We start from the raw sequence: 18,520 nt of genomic DNA on the forward strand, positions 1-18,520 counted from the left end.
AAATAATATATGTGCCTAGTAGAGCAATGATCACATGGCATTACTGTACTGGTAAATCAGCTTTTTAAAATACAGAAATCAAATTACTGATAGTCCCCATCTCCCTTTTCAATAACTAAAAAATTGTAGGCATTTAGGTGTATCTGTATATTTTACTGTATTTATATATAACAATGGGCTGGGTTTAATTTTGAAAGTGGTTTTACGGATGGTTACTTACTAACAGAAGAACCCCATGGATGTAAATGTAATTATTGGTAGTTGTTTTAGAGGAAGAATTTTGTCAGTGCATGTTGGTAGGTTTGCCCAAACATATTAGGACTGGAACATCTGCCAGCCTGCTGTTTTTCAGTAGTTGGCTCAGGAATAACCCTGGAGATTACTTTCAGCAGAATTTACCTTGCAATAAAGTACAAAAGGATGTCACCTTCTGGGTGAAATGACTTAGTGAAAGAAGTTTGCAAGTGGTGCATGCTAATAATTTCTGACATGAACTTCTTCATTGTAGCAAATTATTTTCAATGTGTACAGAAACTGCAGATGTGATTAGGTGGATCCTGCTGGTGTTTCAGCATGTTGTCTCAGGTGGAAATAGCTTATTGATAGCTCATGAAGGCATGTGTGGGAAGGCAGTCTGAGATAAAAGGGACTGAAACATTTTAAACTCTAAAATCTTCCAGTGTGGTATCAGGAAGGAATGTTATGTTTGAAGCTGTCATTCTCTGTTTGATGGTAACGTTTTATGAAACTCACTTTCTGGGCTGAAAATATTATTTCTGCCTATAATGAATATGGAGGTAGAAAATAGCATGGAAGATACCCTCTTTTTCCAGGTTAGGTGTCACTGAGTTTCTTGGATTTTTTTGAGAAAGGGATGTTTTTCGTCATTTGTCTGTAATCGCACACATGAAGTATCGGATAACTGAAAGTTAATTTAAGAGAGGCCTGCTTTTGAAAATGCTTTAAGTGCCTTTTGGGAGGAGGAGAACTGCTTTGAAAGTTGAATCAGAAATTTGAATGGTGTCTTTTTTTGGATCCTACTTTGTCTGTGGGTTTTCTTGTTTTTAAAGTTATAAATGATTGAGCAAGTAGATGGCCCGGCTTAATTTTATCTCATGAACTTTGAAGCGTATTAAATCATAGGAGCATCTGCTTAGATGCTGCAAAAGCATAATGGAATATACTTAGTGTTTGATATATGCATAGTTTAAGTATTGCACATTTAATGTGAAGTACTTAATGGGAAAATAGCTAGCTTCTACAATTACCCTGTAAACTGTCGTTTGCAGTTTCGATTTCTTGGAAAACAGTTGTGACCTTCACAGCCTCTTATGATACATCCAAATGGGTTTTGATACTTCTCTGCATGAGGAGGCCAGATACTGCAAAGAATTAGGCGTTTGGGCCGTGTTCATTTCACAGATATTTTTGGGGGGATTTCTGCAAGCTGGGAAAAAGAAAACAATTGAGCTTGTGTAAATCTAGCATTTGGTGTTGGTGCTTTGTGACTTCTAAAAGATGTGAACTCTGCTCTCAGACTGCATTTCCATAGATTCTGGTAGTGTTGCTCAGGAATGTTGTCTTTAGGTACGCCGCCCTTGTCAGTAATTTTACAGCTTGAGAGAGAATGTCTTGTATTTAGAATGTTCACTGCAATCACAATTTCTCTATAAATGTGAGAGAATTGGGGGGTTTCCCATCAGTAACAGCCTGTCTACCTTTCATTAAGTATCTGGAATGAGGTAACTCCTAAAAGCATTTCGGGGCTAAGGTGTAACTGCAAAGGTAGTAAGAGGTTGTTTTTGTTTTCTTGGAATAATTGCCTACATATTTTTATTATTAAATTATTAATAATTTACTACATTTTATCCATGTAAGGGGAGGGGGGATGCTTCGAATCACTCAGATCTATCTTAATTCATCTGATTTTTAAATAGACTGTAGTTGTTCTGAAGTCTAGAGATTTCAGATAATCCTATTAATTTAAGAGTACAATGTATTTAGTAGAGTTTGGGAGAGGAGGTGGTGTGGGAAATGATTCAATGTTATATTTAATACAGAAGTGTAAAATACTGTGTTATAGTATGTATGTGGAAGGATGAAAAATGGTTACATACCGAACTTCTGCAGATTCTTCCTGAAATGTCAGCGTTGATGTCTTTCATCACTTCCCAATGTTAGGAAGTCTCCTCTACAAATCCAAAACACATGCAAGCCCAGTAACAGGGTGAGCGGGTTGGCCTCCTCTGTGGATAGCCGTATCTTAACCCAGGCAGGGATGTGGCAAGATCTGGTCAGAGCGCTGAGCTGGGGTCCTGCCCACGCCTTCTCCTGCCCAGCGGGGCCCTGCCTGTCATGCTCTGAGCCGTGTAGTGCTGCAGGTGCAGCTTCCCTGGCTGCCTTGGTCATCGGGGCTCTGCAGTGGGTCATAAACAAGACCCATGTATCACCAGCAGCAGTGTAGGGGCTCCTGTCTTTCCACATTTTGACTTGAAAAAAATAATTTGATGCTTTGGGTAGTATTTGCACCTTTTTTTTACACAGAAGCACACTTAATCATGGCTCTGACATATTGAAATACTGAAATTTGCATTCTTTTTTTGCAGTGATCATTCTGAGATATTCTGTGGTACTGACTTGCACTTACTGTCAGGTATTATGAAGGAGGTGAAAAGTTAATTTCACACTTAGAGTGGAAATAGAGGTTATGCTTTCCAGTTGGTGATAAGCATGGATCTTGTCAATAGTTTTGACAGATAAGATTAGTTTTACATCTTGATCAAAATAGCAAACAGATAAATGGAAGCAAACTACTTAGCCTTTTCTTAAATGCACTGCTAATGATGGAGAATAACTTGATGTTCTTCAAAAGAACTGGTTTTTTGTTTCATTTTTTTCGTTTTGTGTTGGTTTTTTAATTTTACTAAACAACTATGTCAGTATCTCTACTGTGTGTTAGTTATGTTACCTGTGAATGTCTAATGAATTAAGCAACAGAAACTTGCCAAGCCATATAGCAGCTGGACAGCAGGTAGTCAGGACACCCTTGTATGCATCACAGCTTAAGTTACATTTCTTGAAATCAAAGACCTTAATAGTTGTTTTGAACACGTTTGACAATTGAAATGTTAAAGTCAAACTTCACATTTCCAGCTCTCTGTCATCTGGAGCAAATTTTAGTAAACTTCAAATGAGGCCTCACCTCTTATTTTTCTTTTGATTTTGAAGCAGTCACAGGAATACCACTGAAATTGTGTCCAGAAATCATTCTTTTTCATCATCACTGTTAGGTCAGGTTAGAAGCACAGCACAGCATTAAACAAGAGGAACCATGGGGCGTAACCTAAATACAGGGGTTTCCTCACAGTGTGGTGTGTTGAAATGCCTTGTAGGGTAGTAGGTCATGCCAACCTATCTGGGGTTGATTTGTGCTGTGCAGTGCCATGTAGAGAGCGTGGGTTGCGTTGTGACAGTCCTGTAGCTGCCTTAGCGTGGTGTGCTGTTGGAACTGAGGTACTCAGTTTCTCAGCAAGGCTGCAGGATGAGCCTGGATGAGATACCTAGATAATATGCAGTTGTAAAAAAGTTCATGTGGATGTATCTGAAGTACTTTCACGGTTCTGCTTTATGCTGCGTAAACATAAGCAAGGCAACTTTGTTTTCTAGCACTGTGGTTTTGGGATGGAGGGATGTTGCACATGGTGTACTGACTTCACAAGAAAGAACACTGGCAGCTTTGAAAAAACCTGTTCATATCTGATGTACAGGTATCCTTTTCAAGCAGGTGCTGTCTTACTACTGTATAATATTGGGGAAAGGATGGGGAAGGTTTTATTTCTGGTTTAATCTTCTGGTTGTTAGAACTGTGAAGGTTATGGGAAGCTGAGTATTGCTGCTGCTTTCAGGCTAAACACGTTTGTAATGCCTTGGCTGTGTAGTTTTGCTAAGGTACAGCAGCATGAAAAATAGCATCATGGGTTTTGATTGCTGCCAGCCAGAACGCTCAATAAATGCTGTATGTAATAGGATCAAAATAGTTATTTTGATTTGATTTCTAGAATTCACCTTTCACAACATTGGGGGGAAAGAATCTACGACGTTCTTACTGTTAGGCAGCTCTCCCTTCATGGTATCCGTGCTTTAGTTCTGCTGCAAGGATCTTGTAACATTTCAAAGATGTGTGTGTGTGTGGCTGAGACCATGTTTATAAATGTATGTAATGTGTATATATATATATAAATAAATATTTCTAAATATAGGTAAACAATTGAAGCAAAAGTATTGTAGTGTGGTTTAGGGGGATGGGCACGTTACAAGGAGGAGGGAAGTTAAAGAAAAAGTCATAGACAAAATGATGAGAATGCCAGTAGAACTAGAAAAAGGACAACCGAAAGGCAATGCAAGATATGTAGGAACGGAGAGTTAAGTGTTGGGGGTGGAGTGGTGCTGAACATAATGAAAGCTCAAAAACAAGATTCATATTAATTTGTTTGAAAATTGAATGATTAATTACAGTACACAAGCATATGTTCTCTTAATTGCAGGAGGCATGGTTTAGAAGAACTTTATATTATACTTAGCTGCCTTTTGATTTTGTCAAATAAACAAATGGTATTGTTTTGCCTTTGTAGGAAGATGAAAAATTTCTGACAGACTTGTTTGCACAACTAACAGATGAAGCCACGGATGAGGAGAAAAGACAGGAATTGGTAAGAAGACTGTAAAATATACATGAAAGGGACAGTTGCTACAAAGTGATACATGCATCTTTTTTTTTCACTTACTAACTAGTATATTATTACTGGTTTTCAGGTAAATTTTCTGAAAGAGTTTTGTGCATTCTCTCAAACACTGCAACCTCAAAACAGAGATGCATTTTTCAAAACCTTGTCTAATATGGGCATACTGCCAGCACTAGAAGTCATATTGGTAAGTCAGTTCAAATTTATTTGTGAACAATTATCTCCAGAGAGGTTTTTTTAAAAAAGTAAGTATGCCAAACCTCAGTCACATGGTTTTCTGAAGGGTTTGCTTTGTCTTAGCTTAGCTTGAGATTCAGAACATTTTAAACATTTTTGTAAAACTTGAAAAGTAGTTAAAATATGACGTTGGTAAGTGCCTTGGCATTTTTATATTGTTTTCTCATCTGCTTTCCTATCTTCACATGCTGCTTGGTGTACACTTCAGTAAAAAAATAGGGAACTAGATCAAAGGGCAGGGAAACCATAACATTTATTTTGCCCCACAGTTGTCAAATGTACAAAGAGGTTAGAGTCAATTATGTTTTAGAATACAGTTTAGTAATAGGTATGACTTGTAAGTAGGAATTAAAAGATATGTACTTTCTTTTCTTCATTCAGTTTAAGCCTTTATTTTGAGGAAACATAAACGGTTTTATTTGACTTTTCAGGGTATGGATGATGCACAAGTACGAAGTGCAGCCACTGATATATTCTCATATTTGGTTGAATACAACCCATCCATGGTACGAGAGTTTGTCATGCAGGAAGCACAGCAGAATGATGATGTAAGTAGAGGGTCCTCAGAAATGTGTGTATTTTTTTTTTAAATTACTGGTTTATATTTACAACTGTATGAGTGACATGAGTCCTCATTCTGAAGAAGTGTGGAATGTAGTCATGATGGTTACAGGGTACTGAACTACTGTGGTTTTAGAAGTTCTGTTAGTCAGGGGACATGAGTGTTTGCCCATTTACATATTCTTGTTCTATTGAGTGTAAAATAAAGCAGCTTAGCATAAATTACCATTTTGGTAAACATCAGCTGTCATACAAGCAAAAAAATTTTTTTTAATTGTGGCTTCCTTTAAATGCAAAGTATAAATTTCAGTCTTGATCTTAGCATGTACACGTGTTTTTAATTTATTTGTAAGAAACCTGTGTTCATTTTAATGTCGTGCACATTGAAAGTGGAATCATGGTCCTAAGTGTTCAAGACTAAAGGCTAAATTAGATTGTTAATTTCAGAACATGTTTTAGCTGCTTGCCTTTTTACTGTTGAATAACTTAACCAGAATGTGTCACTGGGCTGTAAAGTTAATTTGTTTCTGTTAAGTTTAGGGTTGGTGGTAGTTTACATTGTACAAAATCTTGATAAAGCACCATCTCTGACCAGGTGGGGTCACCCTTTCAGAAGGTAATTTCAGACTGGGGACAAGGGAGTAGCATTAGAATTGACTTTTCCTTTTTTTTTTTTTTTTCTTTTTCCCTCCTGTTAGGATATATTACTCATTAACCTCATTATAGAACACATGATTTGTGACACAGATCCAGAACTTGGAGGGGCAGTGCTACTCATGGGTTTACTTCGTACTTTAGTTGATCCAGAAAATATGCTTGCCACTGCCAATGTAAGTAAATGCCCTCAAACGAAACTACATTTGGTGTTTTTAGAGTATTTGATGATATGTATTACATATAGTTTGTTGGTTTTTTTTTTTTTTTCATTCTTTAGAAAACAGAAAAGACAGAGTTCTTGGGTTTCTTCTACAAACATTGTATGCATGTTCTCACAGCCCCTTTATTGGCCAATACTACGGAGGACAAGCCTAGTAAAGGTAATGGCACGCTGGATTTTGGGCACATCAAGGCGGTTGAATGTCAGTGTTTAAAATAGAATAACAAGGAATGTTTTTTGTTTTAAGGAGAACCTGAGACTGTAATACATAGTTCAGAGTAAAATGTTGATTCATGATTTAGTCATTTAAATATTTTATAAGTAAAATCAGCAGACACCTGCTTTGAGAACTGAACAGCATTTCCTGGAGGTTTTGCTTCAGCAAAAATTAAAGTATTTGTATAGTTTTTAGTAACTCACGGGACTGTTCATTGACACAGAATTGTAAATATGCGTAAGAGTTTTTTAAGGTCAGGAATTACTAGAGAGGATGCAAAAGTGCCCCTGATAAGGTGTGTATCACAATACTGTGCTGAATTTGAGGGTATTGGTTCTACATCAGACTAAGAAAACAGAGATCTGTGATGATAACTGTTCTTGCTGGCTACTAGCAGCAACACTGTTTGTTTATTAATAGTATAACACATCTAAAATGGAGGTAAAATGAGAGATGTAAATGAGACATAAATGTCCTCTCAACTTTTTAATTTATTGTATAGTTTTCCAAGGGATTACTTAAATTAATCTGTTCTATTTCAGCTGGCTCCCAGGTAGATTGGGAGTGAGATTTTTTACCATTTAAAATACTTGTGTTCTTTAGCGGTAGACAACCTGGCAATATTTTTAAAAAGGTAACACTACATTTAAAAAAAAGAATAAACCTAACGTTTATTTATTATTTGTCTACTTAAAAGCGGGGTTTGTGTTGTTTTGTATATGTTGATATGATTATGTCCTAGAAGTATTAAAAGAGCCTGAGATATTTCTTGCATAGTACTTTTGTTAAAAGGCATAATAGATCACATTTTTAGTACAAACTGAAGTCAAGGCACTGCATATAGGGCAATACTTTGATACAGACATGTGGACATCCTAATGAGATTTGATTAAATAAGCCTTGCTGCTCCTGCTGGTGTGAAGTTCTATGTTCTCTGAACCTTCAAACACTGATTTAAGACAGACAAAATGTAATTGTTTCTATAGTTTAAGAGGATTTCCTGCCATGTCTATATAAATAGAAAATACTCAGTCTATAATACGTTTGTTCGATTTCTATTTTGAAGACTAAACATACCCTGCAGCATGTTCCCTAAGCTATCTGTGGGAATATACAAGAACTTGGAAGTGTTTACAAGACTGCAGTTGAGTATTAGAAGTTTGCTTCTGGAGGCAGTATCCTAGATATGTTTAATTATTTTGGTTTTGGTTTTATTACAGATGATTTTCAGACAGCCCAACTCTTGGCATTAATACTGGAATTGCTAACTTTCTGTGTAGAGCATCATACTTACCACATAAAGAACTACATCATTAACAAAGATATCCTGCGAAGGGTACTTGTTCTCATGGCCTCGAAGCACGCTTTCTTGGCATTGTGTAAGTTTGAAAGCTAAAGAATAAACTAGTATTTTGTGAATGTGGAGTGTTGCATCTCTTCGTTCTGCTGGAAGAAATCTTGTGTTTTGCATACCAATTTATATGTTCATCAGCTAGTATTAGTAAATAAGTTTACATTTGTAGATGTCTTTTTTTCTAAAAAGCAGAAGGATTTTTGTTAACCTCAATGTAGAGGTGAATTGAAAAGATGGTATCTCAGTACTCAGTATCCTAAGAGAACCATTGTAAGTTTTGATATTTTTTAGTAGACATTATCAAAGGTATTTAATTAGAGATACAGTTATCTGATTGCATTAAAACACACAGAAGCTCATTGTGCTGCTCTTCAAACTCTAGTAGTTCTTGACCATGCTCTGCACAGTAATAACAAAGCAGTGTGACTTAATTTTGGAGGCAAGGAAGAGATTTTTTCCATTATTCTGTTGTGCACATAGAGTAAAACAAAGCCTGAAGTTGACTGAGCAGTGCCATGCAATAAGATGGAACTTTTAAATTTGTAACTGATTCACCTGAGGTTGGGTTTAGAAAACTTGAATAATCTTTTTTCATGTGCATCTAGCTGCAAACCAAAATGTGCTGCCTTGTAGTGAGATGACCTTCTGCCTTCTGTTTATGCGTGGACATTCACGTACTTGTGTATGCTTTCAGGAAAAGTTTTAAACTGGATGTATGTTAACTCTTTGGTTTACTACATGTGTGAAGAAAATGTAATTTACAGATTTTAAAATGAGATAGTTTTCATCCTAATCAAACATGGCTTCATTGAATGTAATCAAACTTACATTTGAATAATAGGAATGATAAGCAAATTTCCCAGTTCTACTGGGAAAATATTTTCCCTTTATCATAAGTAATTTAAAAAATGAAGGTACACCTTTATGTTAGTAGTAATATAGTTAAACAGTAGTATATTATTTCTTCAGTGAACAGAGGTGGTTTCACTTGTACAAATATATGGAGAATTTCTTTAAGATAAAATAGATAAGTAATCTTCAGCAGTATAGTCAAGACTGTTGAGAAGCATAGAATTAGCTGAAAGTATTGTCTGGTTCTAATAATGTAATGCTGTATCAAAACTGAGGTTGCAGATTGCCCCGAGTAATTTCTGGATTTTTTTTCTTCTAAATTCAAAAATTTTAAAATTCTTATGACAATACTTCTGTTTCAGGTGCCCTTCGTTTCAAGAGAAAGATAATTGGGCTAAAGGATGAATTCTACAACCGTTATATAATGAAAAGTTTTTTGTTTGAACCTGTGGTCAAAGCATTTCTAAATAATGGTTCCCGTTATAATCTGATGAACTCTGCCATAATAGAGATGTTTGAATTTATCAGAGTGGTGAGTGCTGTTACATACTGAAGATACTTGTTGGATTGGTTAATCTTGGTAGTTCAAGATGACTTTTCTTTTTACTTGTTACCCTAAATTACGCTGTCATAATGGGACCATGTGATACTGTATTTAAATGAACTTTCTTTTATATCAATGTTACATATTTCTACATGTTCTTTCTTACGTTCAAGCAGTTCCATAACTTGAAAATTAAATTCAGTCAAGAGTGTATTCACAGTAACAAGATTTGCAAAGGCAGTGCTAAGCAACTTTCATCATGCAGATTGGATGATACTGTTATGACAGGAATGTGATTTGAAGCTATTGCTATAAACCCATCAAATTTAGCTGTGCTTTGTGATGTCAGTTAACAAAATATGGAAATATACAGAAGAGATACCAGGGGTTTTTGCGTATACTAAAGGAGTGATAGAAAGTTTCTTCGATGGGGAGTCTCTCGAAGTATTCATGCCAGTTTGGCTGTCTGCGCAGTACTGTTTCCTTGCTGCTGTTTGCATCCAGATTCTGACAAGATTCTGCACAGACCATAAATGTTGTAAGTGGGGCCAAGCTAGGGTGCAGACAGTTGTGGAGGATTAAGTAGGTGAGGAAAAAAGGTGGTTTTGTCACCTTTTGCTGTCTTCCGTGCTGATGACCTCTGTCCTCTTTAAGCTGGGACTCCAGGTGATTTAAGACTGAGATGACCTAATCATCATGGAAGAGTTGATGTAAAAGTGGTTTTGAAGCCATGAAAAAAGTTAATCCATATAGGTGGTGGCACTGACTTCTGTGCTGTGGTCTTTCAGTACTCCGTGAGACTGGGTGCTGATTCCACAGTTCATGCTATGGGGAAATAAATGATCTTCTATTTTGTTATCCTCTCTTTGACATAGATACCCAGGTTGCATTTCAAGAATACTTCTTGGTATCTCCCAATATTTTTTGTCAACTTTTTTTATCTAGGTTTGTTTTTAAAGAGAGAAAAATTTTAAGAAGTGTGGTTTTGTTGTTGCTGATGTATTTACCTTTCATAAGAGGTGACCTTTGAGCATGTAGCCAAAAAGGAAAATAATCAGTGTATTAAGATTTATGTTGCTTTGTTTGTCCTTATTAGATGATAATTCAGGTGTTCATTCTGCAGTGTATTCCCGGGGCTGTGCGGTGCTAAGAAAGCCAGACAGTGCACAGGAGCAGTTTTCCTGCTGCAGTGTGCAGAGCTGTGCTGCTCTCAGCTGCCTAGGGTGGCTTTGGGCAGCCACAGCGCTAAACTGAAATAGCAGAACAGCTGGGAGGCTTTTGTAAAGGACCTTGACCAGCACTGTGCGGCAGCAAAGGAAAAACTTGATGTTCGTTTCTAATGAAAAATGTCTTCCTTGTTCTCATCCTAAACGAATGCATTGAATAATTATTTTTGTATAAGTAATTTATTTGCAGCAAGGAAAGAAACAATATGAATGTGAAGTCTGTATCTCATAGACATATTTTTTGATCGAGTGATTACAACAGATATCAGTTAATCTATCAGTGTAAAAATATTTATAAGTTTCATTGGGAAAGACCTGTTAGATTTGGTTTTGGTATAATTTTCTATCGGGGTTTTAGAATCCGTGTTCAGGAGAGGATACTGCTAGAAATTTGCTGCTGTTATGCCTGTTTTGCTAATCAAATATTTGAAGCTCTAGATTTTTAACTACACTTGTATGTGTAATATTCATTTTAGCATAAGTAAATTAATAGGGTGCTTCCTATGGAATGTTAATAAAAAAATCCCTCATTTGAGTTATTTTCTATTAAATAAATTCATTTCAATTAAAATAACCATAGCATAAAACAATTTGCTTTATGTTTGTTCATTCCTGTAGGAAGATATAAAATCGTTAACGGCTCACGTGATTGAAAATTATTGGAAGGCACTGGAAGATGTAGATTATGTGCAGACATTCAAGGGACTGAAACTACGATTTGAACAACAAAGGGAAAGACAAGATAATCCAAAACTTGACAGGTAAAATGCACTAAATGCTCTTACTAGTATATTATTGCTTTACTAGTTTAGACTCCTGCTTGCATCTTAAGCACTGTTTAATTTATTGTTTAAAAGTGTGATTTTCAGATGTGTCGCTTCAAACTCTTGATCAGCTTTCAGCTAGCCTTAGTTGCTGGACCCCCAGTAATAGTGCTAAGTTGTTATATCCTAAACTTATGAACACTATTTTGATGAGGCTGGAAGCCTGTCAAGTGAAGTCCATTTGCCTAAATAGCAGATTCCCACTGTTTCTTTTAAAGGATTATTCAGTTGTGAATTTCCATTCTGTGGATTTTTCCTTCAAAAATTCACATCAGATTTCCTTTTATTTTAATTAGTTTGGAGAGTAGTTATTTAGATAAGCTCTACCAAAATGATTGAGAAATAGAATATACTAAGAAATTTTCAGAGAATGCTTTTTTGTCACTGTTAATTTGCTGATGGAGTAAAAAATAATTTGATGTAACACTTGAATCACTCCTCCTGTTTGCCAGAACAGAAGTTCCCTTCCTTAGTACACAGTTACCCAAGGTTAAAAGGTTAGGGTGTATAAAAATAGGAAGTTTAGGACTTTTTACTCCATTTATTTTTGTCAAATGTTATTACTACAAATGTGTAGTTTCATTAAAAGAAAACATACTGCTTGTGTGAATAAATGAGTTACTCCTTAAGAATTGTTAGCAAGACCAGTTCTTGTTCAGTTGTCCCAAATTTGTGTGAAAACAGTTTAAGAAATTAATCCTAAATAGTCATACTAGGACATCCTTAAATTTCAGACTTTTAAGCTATTTTATTTTCTGCCACAAGATTTCTTAACCAATATTTAAATTTCGGACTGGTACAATTAAAATGAGAGCGTAATCATAGATTTGTTTTTAAAATGTTGAAGCATTTTGAAAAGTATACATGGGATCTGCAGTTTTGGGTAGTAATATTTTACAGGTGAGATGATCTTGGCTTGTGTCAGCTTAAGCTTATTGTTTTAAACAGCTGTGAAATTCAAGCCTATGATTCTTGCATTAATACATGTGTTAGAAAGAGCACCCAGCCACTTCCTTCAGTAACTTCCATTTAGTACAGGAAGTAAAACATTAGGCTTTTCTTGGCTTAAGTTGAGCTAAGTTGGTTGTGTATAGGGGTGTTGCTTGACTTTATCCAGCAGAAAATTATAGCTTCAAGGTCTGTAGCTCAACCAGCCAGCTTTTTACTTTCTTTCTTCATCTTATATAGTGGCTGCACAAGCCCCATTCACAGTCCATGTAATTTCTTAAGTGAAAACCCAGAAATAATAAAATGCAAAACCCAAGAATCTGTTTACCCATTTTAGCAAAGAATAGTTCAGTAAGGAAGGAGGCCAAAAAATTTGTTGACGCAGGCCACAAAAGTATTCAGAAGAGTGCCACTTAAGTAATATTTTACACTATTAGCAGAACTTGAGTGTAAATGCAGTGTAAAGTGATGCATTGTGTATAGATCCAGATTATAATGTTGGCAAGCAAATTATTCAGTATTAAGATTTTTAAAACTACATTTAGCGTTCTTATTTAATACCTTGTAGTTTCCTAATTTTTCCATTCTGACTTTTTCCTGCAGCCAGTAACGCAAGACCTTTTCTCTAAATAGAATAAGCTGAGACTATATTATTAACATTTTGATTCCAGTAACAGAGACTATGAAAAACATCAAATTTCAGACTTAATTGTGACCAGTAAATTTTGAAGAAGTGCTACAGAAAATGTGTCAACGGTTTCATGCTTTTGTTGGAAATTGACTATTAAAATCAACATTAGCAATAAAAAGAGTGTTTTTAACCTCTCTTCCACTTCTCCTCCCCCTATTCTTCAGGGTGCACATCACTGTCCCTCTCCTCCAAGGCCGTAATACTGCTTCTGTGAGAGAAAAGAAAAGGAAAATGGAGCTGAGATAGACCAACACTAGTAATAGATCAAATGGGGAGGGAGAAATAGCACTTTGTATCCAAGGCTCTGAAGAATGCAAAAGTTTGATAGTGACCAAAAATTTAACAGATGGATGTAGCAGAAAGAAATAGCTGTCTTTTTAATATGTCTATTTTAAACTGAAGTCACATTTAAACTAGATTTGAGGTTGGGTTTGTTTTTCTCTTTAACACATTGGACCCCAAATACTGACAAGTTGTAAAGTATTTTCAGAAAAAGTCTAGTTTCTAAACTCTTTGTTCTACAACTTTTTATTTACCAGTGCAAACTGCTAAACCTAGCCTGAATGCAACTTTAGTGACATTTATTAAAATTACTTTTAATAGTGCTGTTTGTAAGCTACAGAATTTTGGACAAGGTAGAGTAGCCTGAATGTGCTATTAGCAGAGTTCTACCTTATTTGATTCTTTATAAAGAAAAGTTTTTAATGCTTTTTGCATTGAAAATACAAAGATTTGCATTACAGAATGATTTGCTGGTGGTTTTATTGCTCTATAATATTTGTATCTGTAAGCTGTCACTGTAAATGTCAAATAGAATTTTTATTATTAATATGAGCTGGTTTTTTAATCATAAGTTTTAAAACTTCCTGTTCTGCAGCATGCGTTCCATTCTGAGAAACCATAGATACAGAAGGGATGCGAGAACCTTGGAGGATGAGGAGGAAATGTGGTTCAATACCGATGAAGACGATATGGAAGATGGAGAGGCAGTGGTGCCCCCTTCTGATAAAACTAAAAATGATGAAGATATTATGGACCCTATCAGTAAATTCATGGAAAGGAAAAAATGTAAGTGATGAGAAGAAGAATGCCATATGGCTTATGTAGGAGCAGTAACTCCTATTCTTTAGTCCTACTGCAATGAAGGCTCTGCGTGTATTTATTCTGAAGTTCTTAGATTTTGAAATTGTGACACCAAGTTGGTAGACGACCCCTTCAAAACAAGTTTTGTTGTCTTTAAAATCGGAATGATCCGAAACATTGTTGTTGATTTCTTAAAGCATTTGAGTGACAATCTTAGCTGATGGCCACGTTTTCCTGTGGTTTATTCAAGTTTCTAATTAAAAATCTTGAAAATGTTCAGGTGATATCATTGGTAGAATAGAAGTGCTCATTCCTGGCCAATGGTGACAGCTGGTAGGTGGTATAGTCGTTTGGAGAGGAAAAAAAAAAGTCTGTGATGACTCACTTTACCAAGTTGTACGTAAAACATATAATATTTCCCACACGGTAAAGTGATTTGTAATTACATTTTTTGCTTGATTATATTGCTTTACTTCCTCAATTTTTTGTGTGTGTATTTTTTTCTCTCCAGTGAAAGAGAGTGAAGAAAAGGAAGTTCTGCTGAAAACTAACCTTTCAGGCCGTCAGAGCCCAAGTTTCAAGCTTTCCTTTTCCAGTGGTACAAAATCTAACCTTACCAGCCAGTCATCTGCAAGTAATCTGCCTGGATCACCAGGGTCTCCCGGATCACCAGGGTCCCCTGGGTCTCCAGGATCAGTTTCTAAAAGCACATCTCAGATGGCAGCTATTACAACTAAGGTAGTTTTGAATGGACATAGGTTGACTTAATTGTTACAGACTAGAAATTTGCTTCAGCATCTCTCCCAAGTTTGTGTGAATTCTGACGTGTTAAGTAATAATGGACTGTCTGGTTTGTGTGTACTTTTTGTCTGGCCTTCAGCATTTTTAAGGAGATCTTTCATGTATATAAAAAGAAATAAAAGCTCTTTTAACGCCCAAACCGTTGAAGTATGAAGCATATCATTAGCTGCTCTTTGCAGTGATCTTTACTGTGAAATACAGACAACATCTGGCTTTTGTTAAATTGCACAGGGATGTTTCGCAGGTAGAAATACTTTGGAAACGTTGCCAAATTTTGCCAGGCTCCATGATGTCCCATGAGCTCCATTGAGAATTTCTACTGTTCCATTTTTAATATTGTTCAGCATGATAAAACTGGCACATGTGAAAGAAATAAATTGTATTATGAAGGGGTGGTTGCTGTAAGCCAGAACAAAAAGTAATTTTTAATATCTTAGCATGACTCCTTTTACCTCTTGAAATAACGTAGTTTTGGGTTGGAACACACTGAAATAGAAGAAGAAAGCCTGTTTAAATAATTTTAAAATACATTGTAGGATGCTGTTGGATTTTATCAGAATTTTAGCTAAAACTGTTTAAACCAAGTTGGGAAAATATTAAGTGGTGTTTTCTCAGCACTGGGGGACAGATAAGGTAGCGTTGGTACAGTGTAGTTCGGACAATGAGAATTTACTTTCATAAGTATTATTTCCATTTCTGGAAGGTCAGGTATGTATCTCAGTTCTCAGGTGGCCTTGGAATAATTCTGATTCCTCCTTATTAATGCCACCATGCTGCTTGTTCACCTAGTTTTTAGTAAAGGCAAATAGGGTTTTAGGGTTTTTTTCTTCCTTATAGTAAACACGACTTAAGTTTGTGTTTGGATTACCTTCTGTTGAAAACTCCAGTGTGAGAGGAGCTCAGCTGATGGAAGAACTAAGGGACACTTCCTTTAAATTCTTCTGTGTAGGAAGAGGAAGCAGACTTATTTCATTTATTAAAAAAATACAGTAGTTAATCAAGCACTTGTGTAAAGGGATAAAATTGCTTGGAATACAGTTCAGTCTATTCTGTATTTCTGCTGGAGGCTTGTTCTCAAGCGTAATTCCTTGAATCTGAAATGGACTTTACATATGGAGCGTATCGCATACACTATTGGCTCCAGAATTCCAAGTTGTGATGGGAAAAGAAAAATGATCAGGTTACACTGAATACACAGTGTACTGAAAAAAACTGTTCATGGGTTCAGGCATAAGCTATCTTCTTTCACTACAGTGTGCACTGTTTGTAAATGTGCCACAGTTGCAAACTAGAAACTGTTGAAATTGGGTTTTTCATTAATTACCTGATCCTATTATTTTATGTGTAGTATACTCAGTGTTATGTTGTCTGTGACTGTACAGAATGTGTGTAACTGGCTGGAATTTTCTGGTTTGGATATCTGTCATTAGACACCCAAATAAGTAGTATGATCTTTGAGTAAAGCACCAGTAACTGCCATTGTAGTCAAATGCTGGTTGAGCTTCAGAAATTGCAACTTAGTGTAGTTGGAGGAAGTTTTAGAAGTTCATGCTGCTTTTTCATGGGTACAGACCTGCCTAATCTTAAAATTTGTGGTTATTTGCAGTACAAGGGAGTTTTTGATATTACTAGATATGCTTTCATCTTTAGTGGCCAAGTTGTTTAAATTGTGTAAGCTGTATACCTCATTTAATTGTATTATACAAAAAATTCTTTCAGCTATTACACATTTAAAGTAGCTTCTGTGAAGACAGCGTATGTTTAGCAAGTATTGTGATTCAAAAATTCAAATTGAAGGGTATTCTGTATTTGTTTCTGAAATGCTTCCAGATTGCTCATTGCTGCAGTCAGCTATGCTTGGTAAAAAATCAAAAAAAACCAAAAACCAAAACCCCCCCCCCCCCCAAAGCATCTTTACAGATAGAGCTGCAGTGGCACTTAGCAAAACTAAGTAGACTTGTGGATTTTCTTAAATTTCAACTGGAAATACTTCTATCCAGTTCGATAGGTAAAACCCTGTTTTGAACTTACTCATCTAAACATTTTCCAGACAATGTCATTTTCATCCATACTGAAGGATTTATTTTTATTCATTTTACTCAAAACTTCATGAATCAGTATGTGTATGGCAATATTCTGTGCAAACATAATTTTCCAATACAAATGTGAAGTATCAATGTACAAACATTTTCTTAATTATAGTAATTGTCTTTGTAGGGAGGCCTTGTGGGGCTTGTAGATTATCCTGATGATGATGAAGAGGATGATGAAGATGAAGACAAAGAGGAAACTTTACCTTTGTCAAAGAAAGCAAAGCTTGAGTCATCGTAATGGCAACTGCTGAAGAACATTACCAGTTGGGGGAAGGATATTTTTTCCAAAAACAAAACAAACCCACAGCAAAGCAGCAATCTTTTGTGAATTACTGTGTGTGACACAGATCAACCTATACAAACAGATTTCTGCCAATCAAGTGCCAATTCAAAGGAGCAGAAGAAGGGGAAGAAATACTTTGTTTAGGGGAAGGACTTAACGCCTTTGAGCTCTCCAGCTTGGACCACACATTGCCCTTTTCTCAGGGAAGGAAATGGAAAACAAAACAAAACAAACAAACAAAAAGCCAACAGGGCAGGAGTTTTGTTAGTGGAACTCTGGATTGGCTGGTCAGTTGCTACAATCAGAATATGCTTTCTTGGACCATGTATGAGACTTCTGAAGAAAAGGCATTTTTTGCCATAATTCTTCACTAGTTAAGAATGCCAGCAGTTTCTTTGTATAAAAGAGACCTGCCTTTGAAATCATACATTCTGAACATTTTAGTCAAGCTACAACAGGTTTTAAAACCTCTAAGGGGGAGGGCTGAATATAAAGTTTTCTCTTTTTTTTTTCTTTTTTTTTTTGTTTGGTTGTTTTTTTTTTTGTAATCTGTTCCCTTTGCCCTTTAAACTGCAGAAATTTTTTTGGAGGTGGGGGATTTGTTTGTCCCTTCTTGATTAAAGATTGAGTGGAATTCTAGATGTGGTCACTTTTGTGTCATAATTTTTTTTTGCCCCCCTGAGTGTATGCTTAGTTGTTGAGTATATATTTGGGACCATTAAAATTTTTTGATGTAATATAATCTCACTGTTGTGCTGGTACCTGTTTCACCCTGTGTAATTTTGTTCTGCATCACAGTTCTTAATGTGTTTAGGATTTTATGGAAGATGGTATAGTTTTTACCGGGGGAGAAAAGAATCTTACCACAGTGTGCATAAAAGCAATACTATTTTGTGACTAAATATTTTATATGAAATTTTACATCAGCAACTGTCAAGAAAAAAATCAGGGAAATAGGATGGGATAAAAAAATTGAAACCTATAAATATGAAATTAGTATTCCAAAGAGACTTTGAAATTTCGTAACTCAGAACAATGATGGTAGACCAATTCATCAACGTGCAAGGTGGGTGATTTAGGAATACCAATATATTGACTCATTTGACTTACAAAAATAAAAAAGACGTAATTAAAGCTGAAGGAAAATGGCATTAGTGGTATTTTTTTAAAACCTCTGAATCCCTTTG

The 18,520-nt window shown here is 35.8% G+C and overlaps 1 protein-coding gene across 1 annotated transcript in view; it reads left to right on the top strand.

Annotated features, from left to right (window-relative positions):
- PPP4R3A (protein phosphatase 4 regulatory subunit 3A) overlaps positions 1 to 18,075 on the top strand; it is a 44,338-nt gene extending 26,263 nt beyond the window's left edge. The window contains exons 5-15 of the mRNA XM_040600726.1: positions 4,632 to 4,709; positions 4,813 to 4,929; positions 5,411 to 5,527; positions 6,239 to 6,370; positions 6,475 to 6,577; positions 7,855 to 8,013; positions 9,203 to 9,372; positions 11,229 to 11,371; positions 13,951 to 14,141; positions 14,668 to 14,894; positions 17,175 to 18,075. Coding sequence (XP_040456660.1) covers positions 4,632 to 4,709; positions 4,813 to 4,929; positions 5,411 to 5,527; positions 6,239 to 6,370; positions 6,475 to 6,577; positions 7,855 to 8,013; positions 9,203 to 9,372; positions 11,229 to 11,371; positions 13,951 to 14,141; positions 14,668 to 14,894; positions 17,175 to 17,288 — 1,551 coding nt within the window. The 3' untranslated portion in view covers positions 17,289 to 18,075. The remainder of the gene's footprint in view (positions 1 to 4,631; positions 4,710 to 4,812; positions 4,930 to 5,410; positions 5,528 to 6,238; positions 6,371 to 6,474; positions 6,578 to 7,854; positions 8,014 to 9,202; positions 9,373 to 11,228; positions 11,372 to 13,950; positions 14,142 to 14,667; positions 14,895 to 17,174) is intronic.
- Positions 18,076 to 18,520: the final 445 nt, after the last annotated feature.

Source organism: Falco naumanni, chromosome 7 (genome assembly GCF_017639655.2).
Source record: "Falco naumanni isolate bFalNau1 chromosome 7, bFalNau1.pat, whole genome shotgun sequence".
In the NCBI taxonomy this organism is placed as follows: Eukaryota; Metazoa; Chordata; class Aves; order Falconiformes; family Falconidae; genus Falco; species Falco naumanni.